The sequence below is a fragment of the Sitophilus oryzae genome, unplaced genomic scaffold (assembly GCF_002938485.1).
Source record: "Sitophilus oryzae breed Bouriz unplaced genomic scaffold, Soryzae_2.0 scaffold_158_pilon_pilon, whole genome shotgun sequence".
NCBI lineage: Eukaryota > Metazoa > Arthropoda > Insecta > Coleoptera > Curculionidae > Sitophilus > Sitophilus oryzae.
Genome location: NW_022146269.1, coordinates 903,752 through 921,410, shown reverse-complemented (window position 1 = coordinate 921,410; position 17,659 = coordinate 903,752). Strand labels below are relative to the sequence as shown.

The following is a 17,659-nucleotide window of genomic DNA, read 5'->3' as shown; positions in this document are numbered from 1 at the left end:
TTAACAAAAGTTGACACAAAATTATAACCTAGAATTTGGCAAGACTTTGACAAGCGTCAAAAATGACAAAAATCTAAAGGCGAGTTCATACGCATCGGCGTCCGTTTGTCGTTCATCGTTCCGTCAAACCAATAAAATTGAAATACGATCTGTCATTTTTTAAATAAACCAATAAAACTGGTTAAAAACAACAAGACACGACGTATGACGGATTTATATTTAAACCCATCCATAGATAACTTAAAAATTATTAGAAACTTTTTTAGTAAAATAAATAGATTGGTATGGGACGTCATCTGCTTTTCTTCTGTCATCGTCTGTCGAAATCTTACCTGAGAAAAAAAAAACAGAGTATAACGTCAATATTTGGATGAAAATTGGTGTCTGGGAGTTTTTTGACATGAGAAATTTGATTTTGGTGTTAATATGACCCCTACTAGTAGAGGGCGCCACCTACATGTATTTTAACTGTTCTGAAGCGTAATAACTTTTTGTCCGTACCTGTATAAAACTACCGAGTGGAAAAATATACATCTCTGCGACTTCCTACGTAAGATATTTTCGAATAGACAATACATGTCATTATTGACGAAAAATAAACACCTTGAGTAGATAGTGATTTCACTGAAATAATAAATTTGGGAAATTTTTATTTTTTTAAATTAATCATAAATTTTTCTGCAAAAAATGATGATAAAACAGTTTCTGTTGAATTTTTGGGACAAAAACATTTCAAATTTATGATTTCAGTCTAATAACTATTTAGTCAACACGTTTAATTTATGTCAATGATGACAGGTATTGATAATTTCGATTCCAAATATCTCGAAAACCATTACTCGTAGCAATTTTTACCAAGAGACCTTTTTCGCGTAAAAAACGTCGTAAATAATATGTAGGTGGCGCCCTCTACTAGTAGAAGTCATATTGACATCAAAATCAAATTTCTCATGTCAAAAAAACTCCCAGACACCTATTTTCATAAAAATATTGACGTTACTAAATTATTTGAACTCTACACCGTGTATATCCGAAACTGAGCATTTTAGGACATACATTTATACGAACTTACTTATTTTTATTTGCAGAGTATGCTGCCGAAGTTTCCGGAATACAGTTCGGACCACCCTGTATAAAGTCTCTTCAAACCTTTCCTATTATTGCTCATTTTGTAGACAACTATCAAGATGCTCGACGGGAAGAGGCTAATGCCGAGGCTTATCCCTATTATAGTGATCTGGAAGTATTCAAAGCTGATACAAGAGCAGGTAGAAGACGCTTAGTCTCGAAAAAAAAACATTGGCCTGACGACACCGATATTTCTCTAAATGGTGATGACGATGTAGAAATCAGACGTGCGAAGAGAAATCGTAAGTATACCTATTTCTAATTTTTATTCGATAATAATATCCGTTTAAATATTATAAGGTACATAAACATTGTGTTCATTTATATGATTACTAGCGTGTACCCGCGACTTCGTTCGGGTCGAATTAATCATTTGTAATGGTGATGATAAATTGCCATTAACATACAAATTGCCATTAACATACAAAGAATTGCCATTAACATACAAACCGGATAAAATTTTCTCACATTTATGTCAGCATGAGGAAAAACAATATGGCGATATTATTATATATTATAATACCTGGTAATATTTGAGAATCCGTTTGCCAAAAATAAGCTTTTTACGTCAGAATCGTGGTTAATTTTGGTGGTTTAAGCAGAATCGTGGTTAATCCATTACCCAACTTTTTGGAGCACCCTGTATGATTTAAAAAAAATCAAAATATGTAAAAAAAAACAAAATAAATTATGCGTGTCCAAGCGTTTTCCTAAAAGACTAACCGTTTTTTAAATAACAAATATTGTAATATTTGAGGGGCGTTTTCACCCTCTTGAAATTTGAGATTCGAGAAACCCCTCCTTATTGAACCTCTACACCCCACAGTCAATCCGTTTGCCAAAAATCAGCTTTAAACGTCACGCAGTTTAAGCAGAATCGTGATTACTCAATGGTCATGTTTTATGAAACACCCTGTATAAATTTTCAAAAATCTTAAAATATGTAAAACAACAAAATAAAATATACGTGTTTAAGAGTTTTTTTCGAAAAGCTCACCGGTTTTTAAATAAAAAATATTCTAATATTTGAGGGGTGGTTTCGTGATTAAAGGGGGGAGATCGTGATTAATCAATGACCAGATTTTTTGAAACACCCTGTATACATTTTTAAAAATCTTAAAATATGTAAAAAACAAAATAAAATGTACGTGTGTCAGCGTTTTTTCGGAAACTTGACCGTTTCTTAAATAAAAAAATATTCTAATATTTGAGGGGTGGTTTCACCCCCTTAGAATTCGAGTTTCGAAAAATACCTCCTTATCGAACCTCTACACCCTCAAGTCAATCCGTTTTCCAAAAATCAGCTTTTTACGTCGAGCGCTTTAAGCAGGATCGTGATTAATCAATGACCAGATTTTTCAAAACACCCTGTATAGATTTTTTTAAAATCTTAGAATATGTAAAAAACAAAATAAAATATACGTGTTTAAGCGTTTTTTTAGAAACTTGACCTTTTTTTAATAAAAATATTGTAATATTTGGGGGGTGGTTTCACCCCCTTGGAACTGGAATTTCGAAAAATCCCTTCTTATCAAACCTCTACACCCTAGAATCAACCTGTATGCCAAAATTGAGCTTCTTACGTTGAGTGGTTTGAGCAGGATCGTGATTAATCAGCGAGTCCGTCACTGAAGGATTTTATATATTAGTATAGATTTTTCAGATCCTTCAGTCAATGTCACCTCAAAAATGGACATAAATTTGTTAGATCCACCAGAAAATAAAAATGACGTGGATTTATTGGCATGCGGTAAGATAAGCAGTAAACCGTAAATTGAAATGATATAGGGGTGTTTATTATTAATAGATTTATCAAGGGATTTACACGACGAGTCATCATATCTTTCCATGATGAATTGCATTCAACCTGAATCCGACTGTACCTTATCAGTAAAAGTTGAAGAATGCATAGCCTCACCTTCGAATAGCCCATCTAGCGATTCGAAAGTCATGGAAGAAGCTTCGTTGGATTTACAAGGTACTTTCATATTTGCCAAAAATTCAGATCTCTCAAATCTTATATGCATTTAGGTGCTGTTGGACTTAACGAACCTGCACATATCCAAGATATAGATCTAATACATCTTTTAGATAGAAAACCTTTAGATGATTTCTATAAAGGTCAGTGTTTATTTAAAACAATGTCAATGTGTACTCTAAATTCAATGTTTCCAAGATTGTACTTTAAGAAAAAAAATTGTAGCTTGCTTCTTACGACTATTGCATAGAACTGCAAATATGGAAAATAAGGTGGCAGTTGTAGAAAAACGCTTGGAATGTCTGAGTACAGAACAGAAAGAACCCGTCAAAGATGAAACTGTTGACAAGGAGCGGAAGGAGATGGAAACTTTGGTGCCACTACCGGTATCCACAGTTGAAGGGCTAAAATTATTGAATGATACATTAAGAACAAACAGTCGTTACTTCACATTCCTTGTAAGTTTTGTATTTTTCAGGGTTGACATGATTTAAATCAAGTGATTTTTTAATTTTAATCATGCAATTTAAATTAAAAAATCAACTTTTTTAAAATACTTTACAATAAATCGAAAAATAATTGTAAAAGTTACAAAAATGTGTCGTAGAAAAATATAAAAAATATTTATACGATTTAAATCATGATTTAAATCATGCCAACCCTGATCGGGCAGTGTTACGAAGTTAGGACTTTCATTGGAATTAATTATTCAATTTAAATAATGTTTTCGATTAAAATAAAAAAAATCTGATTTTTTTTTAAAAAATCAGATTTTTTCCAACCCTGGTATTTTTCATATGATGCACATTTATTTTCATACACTAAAAAGTGAATATTCCTTATGGTATTTATTTAGTCTTAATCTGGCACCTTTTTGTATTATTGCAGCGACTTTTCATGAAGGATTCGTGTCCAATTCCAAATTTGAAAGATTTTGATCCCAAAACAATCCGTCAAGAATTGCATAAAGTGATTAATCATATTTATTCACACATAATGACCAATGAGTTAGCCACACAGTATAATATGTTTGGGCGCCGAAACAACCCAAATGGACCACCAAAAGAAGGATTTGTACAGTTTAAGGAACTCCTTACTGTAACGTTTGGTAAGTTATAGATGGTTTATAATATACAGGGTGGCGCCTCTCATACGCCGCGGAAGCTCCAAGGAGAACGGTTGTTTATATCGAAATGAAATTTTGGTAGCATATGGAGATTAAATGAAAGCATTTTATAAAAATATATAGAATTATACAGGATGTCCCCAAAAAAAGTTACACATCAAAGTTGTGTTTTTTCTAATGGAACACCGTACATATTAATTGATTTTCGGATTCTGGGAAAAAAATAAATGTGAGTTTTATTAAACAAGTATATACCTAAAATATAAGGATTTTGACATACACACACCGCAAAAATCTAGGGATATAATTTCTTCGGTTGAAACGAAGTAGTCACACTAGTTATTTCTAAATTTGGGATATTTGCAGAAGTGTTTGTGCATTTTTTGTCAAATGTATAAAAAGCACCTAGCACCAATTGTTCGAATTTAACCTGTACTGGCTATGTTTTTATGATAACTGGCCAGAAGTCATTCAAATAACTCTGTTTAGTATTAAACGACATTATGGAGCGTAGACATCTTAACAGAGACGAAATGCTAAGGGCCAAGGGTATGCTCGAAGCTGGAATGCGCCAAATCGACGTAGCTAGAGCATGAAATACAACGTAAAGTGTTATATCGCGATTAAGTGCACGCTACCGTGAAAGTGGTGATGTTGCTGAAAGGCACACAGGGCGACATCGCATTACTACCTCTCAGCAAGATCATTTTTTACAATTAAATGCTCGACGCCGACCGACTCTTACAGCACCAGAGCTTAGTTTAATACTCCAGCAAACACATAATGTAACCGTTAGTCCTGACACTGTTCGCAATAGATTAAGAGAGGTCAACTTAAGAAGCAGACGCCCCTGGAGAGCTCAACCCTTAACGAGAGGAAATCGAGAGGTACGATATTTGTGGGCTCAAGATCATGTTCAGTGGTCGAATGAACAATGGGCCAATGTTCTTTTCACGGATAAGTCACGCTTTGGAATTCATCCGGATTCGAGAAGGCTTAGGGTATGGAGAGAACCGGAAAATCTTATTCGGTTAGATCATGTTCAGGAGGTGCACCGCTATCAAGGTGGAACAGTTATGGTCTGGGGAGGAGTCCAGTTAGGCCGAAAAACCGATCTCGTTTTTCTTGAAAGGTTTCTAACAGGAATCACATATCGTGATTTAATTCTTGAGCCTGTCGTGTTACCATATGCCAATGATTTTGGGAGAAACTTCATTCTCATGTATGACAATGCACGGCCTCATACAGCCAGAGTGGTAAGTGAGTTTATCAATGCTCATCAATTAAACATCTTACCCTGGCCGGCCCAATCTCCTGACCTCAACCCCATCGAGCACGTATGGAACTCGGTCCAAAGAAAAATTTTGAGAATGGGTATGCCTCGTGAAACTCGTAGGGATCTGGTTCGGGCCGTGAATGCAGCGTGGCAGGCTGTACCTCAAGAAGAGATGGACAACCTGATCAGGAGAATGGAGAGATGATGTAGGGCTGTAATGAACAGTAGAGGAGGCCATACCCTTTATTAAGTAAACTGTAATGTCTCTGTTTTATAGATTACGAAAAAGCTTTCGATAGGGTGCAACATCATAAACTTATGCAGCTTCTCAGGAGATTGGATTTAGACCAGAAAGACATCCGATGTATTGAAAACCTATACTAGCACCAATCAGCACGGGTAAAATTAGCGAACGGCCTAACCAACCAAATTTGTATTCGCAGATGTGTAAGGCAGGGGTGTATACTATCGCCGCTCTTGTTCAATATATATTCAGAAGCCATCTTTCAGGAGTCGCTAGAGGACAAGGAGATTGGAATTAGAGTCAATAGAGTCTGGATAAATAACATACGATATGCCGATGACACAGTTTTGGTTGCGGATAACATGGATGATTTACAACAGTTGGTTAGTATGGTAGGAGAATGTAGTAAAAGAATGGGACTGGCCATTAACACAAAGAAAACAAAATTCATGGTTGTCACGAGAGAGGTGGATGAGTTTAAAGACGTCAGCTTAACATACGAGGGAAAATTCATAGAACGAGTCGAAAAATTCAAGTACCTGGGAGCTTGGCTTCACGAGGACTGGTCATCTGACAGGGACATTAAGTGCAGAATCGAGCAAGCTCGGGGCGCATTTCTGAAATTTAAAAAAGTCTTCACCTGTAGCGATTTCGACCTTGAGCTTCGGTTGATATTTGTGGAATGCTACGTCTGGTCGGTACTCCTCTACGGCGCACAGTGGAACGAGCTTATGGAAGCGGTTGGACATGAGGTTTTTTACTTGATACTTTCAATCTGGAAAACTTAAAATTATTTATATATACTGTAATAATATGTAAAGAGAGACGTCTTAAATTATAACAAAAAATTGTTGTCTTACATAACTTAAACCATATATAGGGCGCCCCAAAAATAAATGTGGTCGCAAACATCCATTAATGGATAAGCAGAGAAAGAGGAAGAAGATGTGGAGTTCTACCTCGAAAAACAGCTACAATAATTTCTCTCATGTTGTCGATACTAGTTGGTCGAGTTTTGTAAACACTGTCTTTAACATATCCCCGAGCATATCCCCATAAAAAAAGCCAGACTAGATAAAATCAGGAGTATTTAAGTATTCTATTAATTGGGGAATGCACACTGCATTCACCAACTAATAGAATCATATCAATTTACTCTGATATAGGATTAGTTTGCATTTCCGGCAAATTTCTGAGATTTTTTTAACTGACACAAAATAATAACTAGTTGTTAAAGTTGGACTAATTAGACAGCTATGTTGAAGTAACGTCAGACATATCACCAGCCACTTAGATTATATCAAATAATAAATATCTACTCAGATTAAATCATGTAAATGGAAATATCTCATTGAATATCGGAATAATATACTGGGTGTTCCATTTAAAATAAGAGAGTAACATACTTTTAAAGGTGACCAATGTTTAATATTAATTTTCTCTCACCCTGTATAACTCTTTGGATCAAGTTTTAATTTGATTTATAGTACTTTTTTAATTTGTAGTAAGTTAATTTAACTACATATTAGGCTATACCGGGTAAATTCCAATTTAGGTAGGTTTTATTATAATTTAAAAATTGTTCTTTATTTCTCGAAAATGTCAAAAACCTTACATTTTAGTCATATAGTTAGTTCTCTTATAAAACTCACCTTTATTTTTCTCCCAGAATCCGAAAATCAAGTAATATATAGGGTGTTCCATTACAAAAAACACAACTCTGATATGTAATTTTTTTGGGGGACGCCCTGTAGAACTCTCTATATTTTTAAAAAGTGCTCTGATTTAACCTACATATGCTCACAAAATTTAATTTCAGTACAAACTGTCGTTCTCCTTGGAGCCTCCGCGGCGTATGAGAGGCGCAACCCTGTACAGGGTGGGTCAAAATCATAATATGTATTTTTTTAAATGGAAACACCCTTTTTCTATACGGAAGATAGACGAAAACTAAAATAATATCCGGGTTGTCTAGGCGAGCTCAATTTTCATCAAAACAAATGGTTGCAAAACCCCACATCAATATCTGTTACCGTATTGGCAGTTACGGGCGTGTTTTTTTCAAAAATGTGCAAATTTTAACAAATTCGCTGTAAATTTTTTTGCCTATTAAAAATGTCTTGTTGATATTTACTATGATAGAAGACATTTTCAAAGCCCCACCTTCTTACTAGTGAAGTAGTTAGGCCTTTAGGACCCTTATGATGAAATATGGCCTTTAATGGAACTCGGCAAAACATTTTTTTCCAGCAAAACGACGCAGTGCCTTTGAACGCTGATGTTATCAGCAAATTTTTGCAGCCCATTTCAAAAATAATTGAACTTAACCAAGATTCCAGCCGTTGGCCGTTGAAGCCGCCTGACTTAATGCCCATGAATCTAATCCTAACTGGATATATTTGGAGCAAGAATAAAGGTTCCTTATTCTTCCGTAATCTAGACAAGAATTAAAAATACGTTAGTAGTTATGAGAGGCTATCTTTCACCCCCACTGAGTTAATGAATACTTGCGAGAAATGTTTTCAAAAACTGCCCCGGCTGTCCATAACAGAAGACGCCCGTCGCATATGGTCGAACAACCTGCTATTCAAGAATCTATGTCATTGCCGTTCCTACTTTATTTTTATTGTTATTTAGACATATAGCTTTTAAATGGTGTTGTTGATGTTGGTTAAATATATTTTAAATGTTATAAAATTCTGCCATCTCTCATAAGACAAATATTACTTTTGTTTTAAATTGCATGCTCACAGCTAGATTTTTTATGCATTACAGCCGGTAGCCGTTCAAAGGCCTACTTATGTTAAGCGGGCGAATTGTTATATACTCTATATCTCGCAGAGATCGATTTAAAATATCAAGTGTGTTATATGTTTGGAAACGCGTAATTTAAATTCTTTTCAATAAAGTTAAAAATATACAGTCATGTCCCATATAAAAAATCAAATCTTTTTTTTTATATTAAGAATTTATCATTTATTGTTGAATTATTAATTTTTAAAAAATTTTATACTAAACCATTTAAATTCTACGTAAAAAGGCTGCTTTTGCCAACATATTTCTAATAATACAAATTTAATAAAAAAAAAAAAAAAAAAAAAAAAAAAAAAAAAAAACATATTTTTTGAAAAACACCCCGTAACTCCGAACTTGGCGTAACAGATATCGATATGCGGTTTTCACCATCTTGTTTTTGACAAAAATTGAGCTCCAGGCACCGATATTAGTTTTTGTCTATCTCCTACAGAAAAGGGTGTTTCCATTTAAAAGCGTCGAATTTGACCCACCCTGTACATACATATGTTTCTGATATAACCTTTCCTATTGTATGTCGACACAGAAGCGATAAAACCTAAAGCTGAATTAGCAAAATTAGATCTAATTAAATCTCAGTGCGACGGGGCTGTTGGTGAGTGGTTGCGCCAAGCAGTCAACCGCATGGAGGTAAAAAAAGTATTAAAAAAAAAGAAAATGGCTGAGAAGAGGGCTGCAGTATCACGGGCTGATGATGTTTAGAAAATGGGTTTTTAGTTTATTATAAGTACTAATACGTTTTATAATATATGTTGATATTTTTGTAAAAGGTATGTCATTTTCCAGTTTTTTCCTATTTCTCTTTACTTTTAGATAATTAATAGCGTTCCTTGATAATAGGTAGGTTTGTACAGTGGCGGATACAGAGGGGGGGCCCATGGGGCCATGCCCCCCCTAAATATTAGCCTTTTGGGTTAAAAATGGCGCCCTAAAAAGCATATTCTACGTTACTTTTCTTTGGGCCCCCCTAAAATAAATTCCTGTATCCGCCCCTGGGTTTGTTGCCCCTGTAACATGAACGAATTTCTTTTTTAGCCGCTAACTTTATTAAGCTACTTGTCTTCGGCTGCCGAGATACTTCGAAAAAATCGGCGCCGGGAGGCACGTATAGGCGCCCATACTAAAATATGTTAATAAAAAGTTGGTAGAAAGTTCTTTTAGTTTCAATTATCCCAAAAACTGCGACTTTGACTGATTTTGATGTTATTACAAATTTTGTTGCAAATATTATTCCTAATCTTAAATTGAAAATCGCGTTTCGCTAGCTACGGTAATTTTGGAGTTACGATTTTTTTTAATTTTTTTATTTTCTGTTATATAAGTGTGACTGTAGTATAATATGTAATTCTTAGATATTATCTTGGCTTTATACAATTGTGTTTATTATAGTTCTTCAATAAAATGGTAGTTATACCTGTTTAGACTGTATCATCATTTAGCTTATAACGTCTTACTGCTGAACAAAAGCCTTCCTTAACTCTAGCCATTTCCTTCTATTTTGCGCCACTTGAACCCAGTTTCCAGCCACCCTATTTTAATGTTCATCTGTCCAATGGCTAGAAGGTCGTCGTCCTCTGCTTCTATAGCCTCGCGTCTTGGTCTCCATTCCACAAGTCTTTTTGTCCACCCTCCATCTGTCATCCTAGCCACAATCCTGGCCCCATTCCATTTAAGATGTAAAACATATTACCGCCCCTTACTCTTGTTCGATTTCGTATTGTATGATTGGGTATTTTATCTCTGAGTGTATTTTAACTCCCAACATAGACCTTTCCATTTTCCGTTGCATGATCTGTATTCTATGTATGTTCTTTTTTGTCAAAGTAAGCGTTTCAGCTCCATACGTGAGGACAGGCAAGACACACTGGTTAAAGATCTTTCTTCTTAAACATATGGTAATATCAGATCTCAGTATATGCCTTAGTTTGCCAAATGCCGCCCACGACAAAACTATTTCTTCGTTTTTCCTTTGTTTTCTTAAATTTCTAAATAATAAAAAAAAAAAAAAATAATGAATTTTTTTATTTTTAGTTATTACTTTATAATTAATCGATAGTTTTTTTATTCGTTTCGATGGTGTCTTATTTAATTTATTTTTTTTTGCCAATTTTCATACCCAAAAAATTCATCAATAAAAAAATCATCCCCTCTCTTCTTAATTTTTGTAATGCTGATTTTTCTTTCTTAAACGTGGTTTTAAAAAAAAAAAACAACCTCCTCTCTATGATAAACCGATCTTCAAATAGACCAACATAACCAAATGTACCTCACTTTCTTTCAACGTGTAAAAAAAAAACAAAAACAAAATATATTACTTTTTCATGTGCAATCATGCATTTTAGTGATTCCATATAGGTTTGGACTAATTTAAAATTGGTCTTAATATTAACAAATATATAGTTTTATTTTTTTATTTTAGATGTTTTTTATGTAAAGAAATATCACGAACATTTGTTACATAAACCTGTATTGTTGTCGCTAAAATGGTTGACAATATCAGGTTTTAATTTTTAACCTCGAATAAAACATTTTTCAAAAAAAAAAAAAAAAAAAAAAAACTAAAATATAATATACAAATCAGGGAAATATTACAATCATGTGATCATTCTCTTTTCGCGCTTTGTAAAGTGGATAATCGTTCTGTTATTTATAATACAAATTAACCAAATGATCTAGATTCGTGGGTGCATAAATCAAGTATATGTTGATATTGACATAGAGTTTATCAAAAATATATTTTCTCTCCAACGAATGTTGATATATGACATAGAAGTTGCCGATTTATGCATTTAATTTTAATTACAAAATTAGTTTACACAAGTTTTTAATCATATTTTTTTTTTTTTTTTTTTCAAAACTTGAAATAAGTTACTTTTTCTTCTCTTCCTTTTTTGACACAGATGATAAATGATAGGCGATTCTAAAACAGTACTTTACCTTAATAGGTAGAATAAAATGTCTGTTAAATACGAATGCACGTGGCTCGGTTGCTATGCAAGATACTGGTTCGAATGCGAGTGCGTCTTAGAAACCTTAAAAATTAATATCATTAACTTACAAAAGTTTTAAATAAGTACCTTACTGACTTTCATAAAAAATTAAAAAAGTTCCTAAACAAGGGTATATAAATGCAAAGTTGAGTCTTTTTTCTACTTTTACCTTGGAAAAATAAAATTCTATAAGAGTGGAGACTTTTGAAAAGCAATCATTATAATTTCAAGTGGTCCGAATTGTGACCCGGTAACTTCGGCAGCGCATTCTGCAGATAAAAATATGTAAAAAGTTACATAAACGTATGCCCCAAAAATGCTTAGTTTAGGAGAGATACAGGGTGTTGAAGTTTTTTTTTTTTTCAAATAATGTCTGAAGTAGCACAATATTTGGGATCTCATTTGAATGAAAATTCAGGTCTGGAAGTTTTTGATTACGAGAAATCTTGATTCTTTGATGTCATCAATTCCCACGGTAGAGGGCGCCACCTACATATTTTTAACTGGTTTTAAGAGTAATAACTTTTCGCGCGTACCTGCATAAACTACTGATTAAAATAATATACATATACGACGTTTTTATTTAAAAAGTCTCCTCGGTAAAAATCCCTAAGAGTAATGGTTCTGGAGGGAGAGGTTTGGATTGCACGACATGTCCCATACAGCCACGGTACATACTATGTACGTACCAGGTACGAAATGTTGCGACGAACGTCAGGTCCCTAGTACGTACAAATACGTACAGGTACGTACTACGTACTTACCGGGGACGTACATTTGTCCCTTAATATGATAAAGTAATAAAATTACAGTAATGCCGTACGTACGTACATTCCAGGTACGTTCATTTTATGTTCTGTTCCGGACAAAAACTGGATGTAAAATGATCAAAAGTACGTACAATGTACATACTATGGACATACAATGCACGTACTATGGACGTGCATTTTCAACGACGCATGACCTGTAAATTCAATTCAGGCCAATTCAATGGAAGTCAGCTTAAATATTTTATTAATATAAAACTCAGGTACAGGGTCATCCCTTATGTCTTGATACACCCATGAGTCTGGCTTCGGTCCGGCAACTACACCCTTAGCTCACTCTGTCTTTTATTGGATGTTGTAGATATTTTATTTTTTTATAAAAAAAAAAAAAAAAATAAAATACAAAAAGAAAACTGGCATTCAAATATCTAATTTTTGCCTCTGTTTTGAAAAAATTGAATGAGCTGATTCTCAATCATTCGAGGTTGTGACTGTGCTAGGTGAAATAGTCAGATTATATTATTACACTTTAACTTACCTTGAAACAACGAGCAACAAAGCCAACGACAAAAGAAAACAACGTGGAAGCCAAACAACCTACAGCCACCATGACACATTGATGACACCTGCTCACACAACACACCGAAAACGGATCGGAGACTTCAGGTTCAGCCCTATATACAAACTATTAAATTCGACCAATCACGTTGTGAGTTTTCGACAAACACAAATGAATTAACACACTTCAAATAACCACGCTAACCAACCTGATTGGTCAAGCTTAAAAGTTGACTGCTAGGGCTAGACACTTCTGATCGGAGTAGGTGCGCACTCAGTGTATTGTTGTTTTTATTTTTTACGTTGATTAATAAAAGATGGCACTACACTGAGTGCGCACGTGCGCTCTAGCTCTGCCAATAGAAAACGCCATTAGAAACCGCCCGACTTCCGATTCCGACAAGACTCGAATGTGAACGAATAACTTAGCGGGAAATTTAAACATAGGACTGCATAATTTTCCTGTTAGGCTCGATTGCCTAATAATTGCATAATATATTGCATTTTTAACCCATCAGATTTCGTCAAAGGCTGTCATGCATTATGGTCACTGGATAATTTATCTATTATTAGGAAATCATTTTTTTTATAGCGGTCGGGTTAGATTTATTAATAAAAGAAGTAGAGGTAGTTAGAGTGACTTGAATTAACGTTAGCCTAGAAAAGATCCACTGATCCAGTTCATTTATTATTATTGGGTATATCTGACCAAAATAATCCAGTCATGATATTAAAATTAAATAACATTTTGTAATGCGTTTTCAAAAATTTTCAAGATACGCATGTACGTCCGTAGTACGTACTCACATGTACGTCCGTAGTACGTACTCGCATGTACAGGGTGGGTAAAATTCGACGCTTTTAAATGGAAACACCTTTTTCTATAGGAGATAGACGAAAACTAATATCGGTGTCTGGAGCTCAATTTTCATCAAAAACATGATGGTGAAAACCGCACATCAATATCTGTTACCGTTTCGGAGTTACGGGATGTTTTTCAAAAATGTGCATTTTTAACAAATCGCTGTAACTTTTTTGCTATGGAAAATTTTGTATTTTTATAAAAACATTTCCAAAGCACCTTTTTTACGTAGAATTTAATAGCTTAAGTATAATTTTTTTAAAATTAATAATTTAAGAATTATCAACAGAAAAATTGATTTTTTATTTGGGACACCCTCTATATTTTTAATTATTTGAAAAGAATTTAAAATTACCTTTCCAAAAATATAGCACACTTGATATCTTGTTATAATCCTCTTCGAAATACAGAATTTTTAAAAATTCGCCACTTTTAACTAGTAGGCTTTGGACCCCTTATTGATGATATGCCCTTAATGGAACTCGAAAACATATTTTTCCAGCAAGACGACGCACCGCCTCTGAACGCTGAAGTTATCAGCAAATTTTTGCACCCAATTTCAAGGATAATTGAATAGCTAACCAAGATGTCAGCCGTTGGCCGTCGAGGCCGCCTGACTTTTAGTTCCCATGGATCTAATCCTATGGATATATTTGCGGAAGATTAAAGGTTCCTTTTCCGTATTCTTCCGTATAATCTAGACAATAATTAAATATTTAGCAGTTATGAGAGGGTATCTTTCACCCCCACTGAGTTAATGAATTCCGCGAGAATTGTTCAAAAACTGCCCCGTCTGTCCATAACAGAAGACGGTTGATATGTCGAACACCTGTAGCAAAATCTCATGTCTTGGTTTGCTATTTATTTTTATTGTTATTAGATATAGTTTAAATGTGTTGGGGATGTTGGTTAAATATATTTTAAATTTTTATAAAATTCTGCATCTCTCATAGCAAATATTATTTATGTTTTAATTGATGCTCACAGCTAGATTTTTTTTTGCATTACAGCCGGTGCCGTTCAAAGCCTACTTATTTAAAGCGGGCGAATTTTTATATACTCTATATCTCGAAGAGGAATCGAGCAAAATATCAAGTGTGTTATATTTTTGGAAAGGTAATTTTAAATTCTTTTCAATAAAATAAAAATATACAGGGTGTCCCATATAAAAAATCAAATTTTCTGTTGATAATTCTTAAATTATTAATTTTAAAAAAATTATACTTAAACCATTAAATTCTACGTAAAAATGTGCTTTGAAAATGTTCTCATAAAAATACAAAATTTCCCATAGCATAAAAGTTACAGAGATTTGTTAAACATGCATATTTTTGAAAAACACTCCATAACTCCGAAACGGTAACAGATATCGATATGCGGTTTTCACCATCATGTTTTTGACAAAAATTGAGCTCCAGACACCGATATTAGTTTTTGTCTATCTCCTATAGAAAAGGGTGTTTCCATTTAAAAGCGTCGAATTTGACCAACCCTGTACGTCCGTAGTACTTACTCGCATGTACGTCCGTAGTGAAGTCCTACAATGTACGTAAATAGTACGTCCAACTACGTCTATGTATGTACACTTTTGTACGTACATAGTACGTCCCTAATTGGTCCCGGGACGTACCGACGTAAAATGGACATAAAATGTACGTCCCTGGGACGAAGTGTGCTGTATGGGGTACTGACTGTTTCCATTCTAAATATCTTGGGAACGGTTGCTTGTAGCAATTTCTTCTAAGAGATAGAAATGCATATTTTTTCACTCTGTAGTTTTATACAGGTACGGACGAAAAGTTTCTCTTTAAACCAAGTAAAAAATATGTAGGTGGCGCCCTCTACAAGGCATATTTACATCAAAATCAAATTTCTCATGTCAAAAAACTTCCAAACTCCAATTTTTATCCAAATATTACCGTTACTACAGAAATTATTTGGAAAAAATCGAAATAAAAATGATATTTCTACACCCTGTAACTCCGAAACTAAGCAATTTAGGACATACATTTATACGAACTATTTTACTTATTTTTATCTGCAAAATATGCCGCCGAAGTTCCCGGAATATAGTTCGGACCACCCTTGTATATGGATTATAAATAATTGCATTTTTATTTTCTCACACTGTAATCGTTCATAATTTCCAGTAATTACTCTCAATCCCGCACTATTTTAGAACATTATTTGTAAATCAGGTATCCATGATAAATAATTAGCGTGAAGAAATTTCGATGTGAAGCAACCCCAGTGGAGCGCGTAGATGCATAATATTACGTTCGTCCCATTATAATTGCCGTTAAACTAGATAAGTAGTACCAGTACCACCGCCTAGAATCTCACGGCGAAAACACAGATAATCTCCGTTTTCGTTACGCCGATAATGTTAACAGTCTTGTATGTTGTAATTACGTAGACCAGGGGCGGCTCTACTGGACTCCAGCATTACAGGGAGAATTTTTTTTTACTTAAAATCTCTACTGATCTATACTAATATATAAAATCCTTAAGTGACTGACTCACTGATTAATCACGATCCTGTTCAAACCACTCAACGTAAGAAGCTCAATTTTGGCACACAGGTTGATTCTAGGGTGTAGAGGTTTGATAAGAAGGGATTTTTCGAACCACCCCTCAAATATTATAATATTTTTTGTTTTAAAAACGGTCAAGTCTCCGAAAAAACGCTTAAACACGTATAAAAATAAAAAAACATTTTTACATATTATAATATTTTTTTTAAATGTTTTTTTTTTTTTTTTTGAAAAAAATCTGATCACCTAACAATCACGATACCAAGCGAAAGTGCCATGTAAAAAAGCTGATTTTGGAAAAACGGATTGACTTAGGATGTAGAGGTTCCGCCAAGACGGGATTTTTTTCGAAACTCGAATTCTTGGGGGTGAAACCACCCCCAAATATTAGAATATTTTTTATTTAAAAACCGGTGCTTTTTCGAAAAACTCTAAATCAATGGCGGCTTTATTTTGTTGTTTTACATATTTTAAGATTTTTTAAAAATTTATACAGGGTGTTTTATAAAATATGACCATTAAAACTGGTCCGGCGTCGTCTGACAGACTACGCCAAATAATTAACTCATTCTTATTAATTACTGGGACCGCCCACACGATTGGCGTTCCAGCTAATCCTTCCCCTCTCGGTCAATGACTGATAGCCATATTTATGCCCAAACTGGATTAGTTTTTTAGAAGTTCTGGCAGAAGTTACTTAAGCCGCAGTCTCTCAGACGACGCCGGACCGTTTTTGTAAGATTTTGTGTGTGACAAACTTTCGTAAAATATGGTCAGGCTCTAGTAAGAGTGTTTAGGGGAACCTCCTTGTTTAAGAGAAACTCTTTAAAATGATATGACTCAGACTCGTGACAGTGATACATGACAATCTGCTTTCAGATTAAACGTAAGCTTCATTAAATGTCAAATATACCATGAGAGAAATTTTATGCTTACAATCATGGTGAATACTTGTAATCTCTAAAAGTCCGCAACGCCCGCATATTTATCCTAGAGTTCTTATAATAGTTAAAGACAAATGCTTTTGACAATGTTAATTATTTTTAATATCTATAATGTGAATGAATTGTGTAAAAACATGTTCAGGAAAAACAATGAACTTTAATTGTCCGCTGTAACGGAAAAACTTTTTCTTTAACCCCAGTTTTATAACTTATTTTCTTTAATATAGTATTAAAAACCTATTTCCATATTGTAATGACTGTTAGGATATTGGTTTTATTTTTTAAAAAAAAAAAAAAAAAAAAAAAAAAAAAAAAGGTTTTTTTTCAAATTTATATGTACGATATTTATTTTGTACCTTATATATTTTCTTAAAAGTTTATATTAATTGAACCTATTTCTTTTGTCTAGTAATACGTAACTGAACGAAGTGCTACCAA

At 34.0% G+C, this 17,659-nt stretch overlaps 1 protein-coding gene across 7 annotated transcripts in view; it reads left to right on the top strand.

Annotated features, from left to right (window-relative positions):
• LOC115879891 (oocyte zinc finger protein XlCOF6-like) overlaps positions 1-17,659 on the top strand; it is a 596,405-nt gene that overhangs the window by 511,683 nt on the left and 67,063 nt on the right. The window contains exons 6-12 of one of the 7 annotated variants that reach the window (XM_030896920.1): positions 1,176-1,370; positions 2,783-2,878; positions 2,936-3,106; positions 3,160-3,249; positions 3,332-3,564; positions 3,995-4,214; positions 9,093-9,298. The exons of 5 other annotated variants lie outside the window; for them this stretch is intronic. In XM_030896920.1, coding sequence (XP_030752780.1) covers positions 1,176-1,370; positions 2,783-2,878; positions 2,936-3,106; positions 3,160-3,249; positions 3,332-3,564; positions 3,995-4,214; positions 9,093-9,268 — 1,181 coding nt within the window. In that variant the 3' untranslated portion in view covers positions 9,269-9,298. Of the gene's footprint in view, positions 1-1,175; positions 1,371-2,782; positions 2,879-2,935; positions 3,107-3,159; positions 3,250-3,331; positions 3,565-3,994; positions 4,215-9,092; positions 9,299-17,659 lie in introns of those variants that run through there. One more of the 7 variants, XM_030896922.1, reaches the window with a different exon arrangement.